The sequence below is a fragment of the Rhinolophus sinicus genome, linkage group LG16 (assembly GCF_036562045.2).
Source record: "Rhinolophus sinicus isolate RSC01 linkage group LG16, ASM3656204v1, whole genome shotgun sequence".
Lineage (NCBI taxonomy): Eukaryota > Metazoa > Chordata > Mammalia > Chiroptera > Rhinolophidae > Rhinolophus > Rhinolophus sinicus.
Genome location: NC_133765.1, coordinates 38346198 through 38353978, shown reverse-complemented (window position 1 = coordinate 38353978; position 7781 = coordinate 38346198). Strand labels below are relative to the sequence as shown.

General features: G+C 49.3%; 1 protein-coding gene across 1 annotated transcript; it reads right to left on the bottom strand.

Annotated features, from left to right (window-relative positions):
* Window positions 1-3830: 3830 nt before the first annotated feature.
* On the bottom strand, window positions 3831-7486 carry RAN (RAN, member RAS oncogene family). The gene is made up of 7 exons (XM_074321360.1): window positions 7348-7486; window positions 6762-6807; window positions 6240-6324; window positions 6033-6158; window positions 4667-4854; window positions 4320-4490; window positions 3831-4227 (listed from the first exon to the last, which is right to left on the bottom strand). Exons 2-7 carry the CDS (start codon window positions 6795-6797, stop codon window positions 4183-4185), a joined length of 651 nt encoding a protein of 216 aa, XP_074177461.1. The 5' UTR covers window positions 6798-6807; window positions 7348-7486; the 3' UTR covers window positions 3831-4182.
* Window positions 7487-7781: the final 295 nt, after the last annotated feature.

Here is a 7781-nt window from a genome sequence, read left to right as displayed (position 1 = left end):
CACTGTAACGTTATGTGAATGTGGTGTCAAGTACCTTACTGTCCCCACTCACTTCCTGTGGTGACACAATGTCTCCGTGACCTAAGTGACTAACACTGTGGCAGTGTCAGGCTACTATTGACTCCATGAGGGTCACTGAGCCCTGCCGACTAGCCGCAGGTAACTAGCCTCTGACACGTGGGCCTACCGTACGCTTTCATACTTAACTTGCTGAGAGTAATCCCAAACACCACTGCTGCACACACAGCAGTAACTGAGGTTGTGGCCATCATTTCACGTGTGCCAAAACACCACCTCACACGCGGTCAGCACGACTCCGACTTGTCCATTACACCTCGGTGAAGATGGGAAATGAGCTGGTGGTTTTGAGAGAAAGCTGGTACCTGTGTACCATGGATGTCCGTTCAGCAGTTCTGGCTGAGACGTTTGTTGGATGCAGAGGTTTTGACTTAGCCGTGGCGCCCCCCTCCCTTTCCTGGAGCACTGCAGCATGGAGAATGGACTTGAGTGGGGCCAGGCCCAAATGTCAGGCTCCCTGGGTACCCTCTGACCCTCCCGGGCCCCCGCTGTACTGAGTGTCAAACCTGTAAATGGGCCTTAAGAAACCCTGCCTGCGCTGAGCCTCCACGTCTGCTCGCCAGCCATTCCCACCCCAGGGTCTCTGCCCCCGTTTGTCCCTTTGCGACAACCCATTCTAGCACTTTCAGCTCACTGCCGCCTTGCCCAGGCCTCTCACCAGATGCAGTTCCTGTCAAGCTTTAAAGCCTCGTCTAGTTTCTGTCTTGGCACTTATGCGGTCATCACACTGGTTCCATTACCTGACTGCCCACCTCCCAGGATGAGACTGCCGGGCAAAGCGACTGCCTGTCACCTCCCTGGGCACACAGCTCAGGGTCTGTGGAATGAAGTGGCCACCTCATGAAATGACACTTATCTGGAATAGTCTTTTGCTTCTTAAAGGCAGGGAAATGAAAACCAATTAAATCCAAGGTTCCATTTCCACTTTCAGTGGCTAAGCCATAGGCGTCAGAGACCCGTATCTACCAACAGCAACATTTTAACTCTGAATCACACCTGCCAAGTCTCCTGATTGTCCACCTTCCCTAGTCCTCCAAAGAAAACAAGCTGGAATAAATGGCTAAGTGCAAACCACAAATTCCAGAAGGGAACTGCTCCAAATGACCAGACTGTAATTGTATACAATTCCACCTGCCCCTCCCACTTTATCCCATCCCTCCCTCCCCTCAGCCCCACATTCCCTTCCTCAAGTTCCCATGGAAAATTTAATCAACACTGGGGACATGAACGAGCCAGTAACAGGGGAAGGGACCTGCCCTCAGGGTGATGAGCCTCAGTAGGGGAGATGAAGGCAGTTACCCTCCTAACTGGGGAGGGCGGAGGGGATTCAGAGGTACGTTCAGGTAGGGACATGACTCATTTAAAGATCAGCCGAAGCGCTTAACTGGGAGGATTTACTTCAAGAGGGAAGAGCCTTCAGAAAAGCAACGCAAAGCTGCAGGGAGGGGATGGCAGGTGAGGAAGGGCTGCCTGTCCCTGCAAAGCCTGGTGGGCAGTGGAGCAGGACGCGATCACATCCACGGCAATGACGAAGCCCTTGATGTTGGAACAGCAAGGTTTCCAAGGGCTGGGCACCCTTCACCTCCCTACAGGGTTTCAGGTTTGCAGGTTAGAAGGTGCGGGGAGAACGTAGGTCAATGCTGCAGGTCACGCAGATTTCAGTCCAGCAGGCAGGGGACCTGCAGCCCCAACGTGGCTGAAGGTAACACGAGCCGTTTGTCCCTCGTGCACAAGCAAGTCAAACCAAGTGAACCATCACCCCATCTGCTCAACATGTTACTTCCTGACACAATCTGGTGTTTTACCCATCAACCCAAAGGCTCACTACGTGACTTACTGCAGGTACACGTGACCAGCCAGGAAATCGGTCCTTGTAGAAGCTTGATGCATTTTTGGAAATCTCTGCCCTTATAATTTTGAGATGGAGAGAACCGAGAACACATTCTATAAGGGATTTTGAAAAATTGGCCAGTACACACCGTGAAACTGTGTTTCAAAGACGTTTTACCCTTCCTAAGTCTTACGTGCTCCACTGTTCAATTCCACTTTATTATCAAACTTTCTGAAACTCAAACAGGAGGAACCTTCCTGTCTACCATGCAGAGAAACCAGATTATGCTTATTTGTAACTGATTTGCTCTAATATGTTACTAGTTTGAAGCAACCAAACCATATATACAAGGCTTTTAATTCAAGGCTCCCCCCATTAGATACCAGATTTCAAAATGTTGAGGAGAAAATTTCCCCATTTGTATGAACTGAAATCTATTCTCCAAGGTATTGCTAATCTGTGCTATTCAGCATTTCGCAGAGCAAATACTAGATTCAGAAAATCCGAGCAAAAGAAAAGCAATGTATTTTGCAGCAACATTTTCTTCCAATGACTTATAAATTCTCCCACCATGTATTCCACAAGCAGCTTCCAAAATTTAACTGTTACATTTAAGATTCAGGATCTGTCATTCTTGCATTCCACACACGGTTACAAACACGTACCCCATATAGTAAATTATCAGAATGGAAGGTATTGTCTTGATTATGGGAAGAAACTTCACATCTCAATAGCAAATTACCTGAATGGAAAGTGTTATCTTGATTAGGGGAGGAAACTTCACATCTGAGACTGTTAAAATCTGGTTCTGAATACAGCATACATATACAGCAACTCAAATCTATCTGTAAGCCAATCTACTGATGTTTATTCCATCTTACTTGAAACTTATTAAAGTCTACCCATTGTATCTAATTTTCCATATATGTAAGTGATGCTTTCCTCCCTTTTTAGGTAAGAAAGTAATCATTTAAGGAACACTGGACATCTAAAGAACTTTGGTAAACTGAACTATAGCAGTACTTATACGAGAAAATAGCTCTTGTTTTCGAGACTAATTGCTACAGTATAGTGTCACTGAGATCCAACTCAGGCCAGACAGACCCAATTCATTTCTAAATGTGGAAACCATATAAAAGATAAACGGTTAATCTAATAAAAGTTTTGTAGTCCATTGCACATTACTGAGAAGCATTCTAAGACCTACTTTTCTGCTGTAGTACTATTCCTGGTTATTTTGTCTGTCCTTGCAGTGCCCACAAAACCTTCCAGAAAAAGAAATCATTAAAGCTGTGGTATGTCTAACTTCAGTCCTTAATATTTGGCGTATTTAAAGCTTGGGAGTACTTGAAAGCAGCACGTAAATATGGAACATCTTAGAATATCCACTTTACATTAAACATGTAACATTAATACAAAAAGCAAATGTATAATTTATATTCAACAAACGAGACATCCTTTAAGTTCCTATCATCTGTATGGTTTTATCCATCCGATTTTAAAAGCTCTGGATTAGCACATGGTGACTTTTGCCATAAAACGATAGCAACTGTAGTTCTTAATATACCTATTTGAGAGGTCTAAAGCACGTGTCACTTTTACTGACAGGTCACATACATCTAGACCAAGCGCTCCCCCTGCCAGGTGACACTAGCTAGCCAGAAGGCTGGTGGGGAAGACGTTACGTAGCCCAGCTGCATCAACAATGCACACCTCTTAACAACTTACCACATAAACTACTGTTTACCTGTCATTTCATTTGTGTGAAATGATTCAAATGTACAAAAAATAGACACAGGAAGAATTTAAGCTAATCCTTTCAAATGAAGTGATACCAGCAAAGGCAATCTAAACAGTAACAGCAATTTTCCTTATTAGTGGTTTTTAAAATACTTATTAAACAATGGATGAGTTCACTTGCTTAGATATTTGAAATACAACTTTATTCTGATTCTAAACGAAAAGGAATGGGAATGACAGTAACAAACAAGATCTCCCACTGAATATTGTGATGTGACTGTAGCAGTCTTATATTTGAAACTCAATAAGGAACCAACTGCGTTCCAAAACAGCTAAATATGCAGGTCCAAAAAAGGAAGGTATTTTTAACTGCCACACTCACTCCGAAGCCCATCCATCGCCTTCAGCATCCCAAAGATTAAGCACATGTTCTGCTTAGCTATGTAATAAAGTGGCAAACACGCTGCACCACTGACATCACAGGACAGTTGCCTATAAAACTAGACTTCTGACGCTGGGCCCCAGCTTCACTTTCACAGGTCGTCATCCTCGTCCGGGAGAGCAGTTGTCTGAGCAACCTAGAGAGCGAGAGAGAGAGATGGTGACACTCCCAACGGGGCTGTTGGGAACACGCCCACTCCAGGAACAGGAACCCAACCAGACCTCGTACCTCTAGGTCGTGCTCATATTGTGCTGCCAAGGCGGGATCCATGACAACCTCTGGTGGGGCAAGGGCAGGCATGGCAACAAACTCCAAGTTAGGGTCTCCGATGAGTTTTCGAGCAAGCCAGAGGAAGGGCTTTTCAAAGTTGTAATTACTTTTGGCAGAGATGTCATAGTACTGTTTAAAAGAGAAAATTAATTTTAAAAAATCCATGCTTATTCCTGGGGAATGTTTCAAGCTGAAAGGAATTTTCTTTCAACCCGTACATCAAAGACGTTCACGAATCACTTTAATGAATCCACACTGTACTGTTTATCAAAGGGTCGTGATTCAGTAAGTTTTAAGAAACCAACCTGAAGATTCTTCTTTCGGTGGAAGACAATTGATTTTGCCTTCACTTTCCTGTCCTTAATGTCCACTTTGTTGCCACACAGCACGATGGGGATGTTCTCACATACTCGTACCAGATCTCTATGCCAGTTAGGCACATTCTTGTAAGTAACTCTCGAAGTTACATCAAACATTATAATGGCACACTGGGCTGAAAGATGCATTCAGTCGTTAGTACACACCGAGGAATTTACAACGCGGATGAGAAATGCTAAAAACTAGGAATTCGGACTCAGCATCTCAGGCCAGACTCTAGGTCACCTACATGTCTCCATCAATTTCAAGGTCTCCAATTCAAAAGGCTGCACATCACTGTAATATACAGTATCATTTAAAATTCGTTTGTTTTACATGAGAGCACGAAAAGACCAGCTTACCCTAGCAAATCTCTCTCCTGCAGTATTTCATCATTAATTCTGCCTCATCCCGAAAAGGTACCCAAAGTAGATTAATGATAAGCCAGCATTCCCGAACTGCCCTCCCCTATTATGAGGGTCTAGGACTCTATTCTTTAAAAAGCCCTTCAATGGCCAAGTACACTTGGGACATTTTATACCTTTATTTTTTAAAAAGTCATATAGGTCTGTATGTATCGAGTTGTACGGATAGGTATGGTAAATAAGAAAACAAGCCTGAGAAGGGACAGTATAATTTTCAGCTAAAGAATTGGGGGAAGAGCCTGTCTTTGTACCTACTCAAGGAAAGCTAAAGGCATGGAAGGAGTCCTAGCATTTCTTCGTCAAGAGTGCGAGATTACAGGAAATGAGTCTTTTCTTTACTCTTTTTTGTTCAGTACAGCAATGAACACTTATTTCCTTAGCAATTTTTAAGTATTAAAGTTTTTTTTGCAAAAGTTAGTACAATTAAAAGAAATGAGCAGGTGTTATACAGCATTTGTAGGATGGAGAAACCAGCTCCTCTGATCCCGTATCTGGTTAAACTGTTTACTATCTTTTTAATGGACTAGACAAGATATAATCATTGGTAACCATCAAAATATACACCCAAACTAAGTTTTCAAATACTGAAGCTGCAGCAATAGCTTGTCTGTTATTGTTAAATTAGGAGCCTCAATATGACAGTTTTATGTCCTCAAAATTGCTGAACACAACACAGCATGCAAGCAAATGACACAAGAAACTTTCAAGAAATTTTCCCCTTCAAATGACAGCCAATTCTCTGGAGGCAGCACGTCTTTTTGTCAATGTGAATCCCGTAATTCCTGGTTTAGTCAATATCCAACTTGTGTTTACTGGACTAGATCTGATTATCGGTGAACCACCAAGGAGAGTGAACTACACGTCCTCTCAGAAACTGCTCATTACCCACCTTGGATGTAGTAGCCATCTCTCAGGCCACCAAACTTCTCCTGACCAGCTGTGTCCCACACATTGAACTTAATAGGCCCTCTGTTGGTGTGGAACACGAGGGGATGGACCTCCACACCCAAGGTGGCTGAAACACAAGCATTTCACGTTAGTCAACGAACGCACGCACTTCACACACAGTCTCACAAACGGCTTTCCCCCCACGTACCTACATACTTCTTCTCGAATTCACCAGTCAGGTGACGTTTCACAAATGTAGTTTTTCCAGTGCCACCATCACCAACCAATACAAGCTGCCAGAGAACACATTTTTGAAATAAGCCCCCAAACAGTTAACACATCAGGACCCCAGAACTATGTAGCTGTTAGGGTTTTCCGACCACCCATCTCACTCGAACAATAGCCATATTATATACAACCCTCAAGTGTACTTAAGACAAAAGGTCTTAATTAAGCGATGCCGGCCCGTGTAATGAACGACTGGAGGCCATCAGACTTGGTTTCCTTCTCTGTGAAACGGGGCCAGCACAGCCACCCGTGTTGGGGGGCCGCCCGGGCAGCGCTGCAGCGAGCACGCCGGCCGCTGACAAAGCAGCACCTCTGCGCCCGCACAGGGAACCTCGTTAGGAGAGGCCGCGGGACCAGGGCCCCCGCGCGCACCGCCACGGCCGCTTTCCCTCCGGACCCCGCGCGCCGGCCGCCGCCGGCACCACCCGCGAGAATCACATACTTTGAACTGAACTTGGGGTTCTCCTTGGGCAGCCATCGTGATGTCACTGCAAAGAGAGGAAGATGAGGCCTGCGCGGCGGGCGGGCGGGCGGGCGCACATGGCGGCGGCCCACGTGCGGGCCACAAAGGCCGCCTTCCGGGCCGGCGCGTCCCGGGCCCCGCGCCGCCTCGCGCGCTCACCGCGTCCGCACGCGGGCAGGGCGGCGGCGGGGCCGGCGGGCGCAATGGCGGCGGCTCTCCCGCCCCGCTCATTCAGCGCCGGGCCTGGCCGCGCGCCCGCCGCAGGAGAGGCCGCCCGCGAGAGGCCGGCGCGGAGGGCGCCTGGGCGGGCGCCGCGGCCAGGCCGGGCCGGGCCGGGCCCCCGCCGCTCCCGTGCCGTCTGCCCCGGCCTCCCCGCCGCCCGCGCTGCCTCCCGGGCCCACCGCGCTGAGATCCCGGCGCCGGCCCGCGGCCTCCGCGCCCGGGAGGACAGAGCTCACGCCCGCCGCCGGCAGCCGGCGCCACGGCCCGCTCACGCCCGCCGCCGGGACGCCCGGCCCGCCGCCCCCGGCCCTGGCCTCCCGCCCGGCCCCGCCGCCGCCTCTACCTTCCAGAAACGTCTCCGGGCCCGTCTGAGAACCAGAAAGATGGCGGAAGCGCAATTCAAATGCCCGGAGACGCAGCCGACGCCGGCGCGCGCCGAGGGGAGGCGGGGCAACGGCACCGCGCCGCTCCCACGTGGCCCTGCGCGCGCGCACGTACCGCGCTCGCCCGGCGGCCACACCCGTTGGCCTCGCGCGCAGGAGCCGCTGGCCGCGCGGCGGGCGGGGCGGGAGCGCGCACGCGCGCCTACCCGGGGGGCGGATCCCCGCGCGCAGGCGCTAAGGGGGAGGAGGCGCGTCCTGGTGCCGCCTGGGTCGCGGCGCGGGGACAAGGCCGGGGCCCCTTGGGCGGGAAACTCGGGAGAGCGGGCCGCACAAAGCCCGTGGTCCGGCTGCGCCAAGGGGCACAGGAGCCCCCGGCTGGCGCCATGTTGGGCGT

Bases quoted from the DNA above. Each gene is read 5' to 3' on its own strand.
- RAN (XM_074321360.1), bottom strand. From the start codon at position 6,797: ATGGCTGCCCAAGGAGAACCCCAAGTTCAGTTCAAA. The intron at 6,325-6,761 runs GTATGTGATTCT...GTTCTCTGGCAG, and splicing joins AACCCCAAGTTCAGTTCAAA to CTTGTATTGGTTGGTGATGG. The intron at 6,159-6,239 runs GTACGTGGGGGG...CTTGTGTTTCAG, and splicing joins ATTCGAGAAGAAGTATGTAG to CCACCTTGGGTGTGGAGGTC.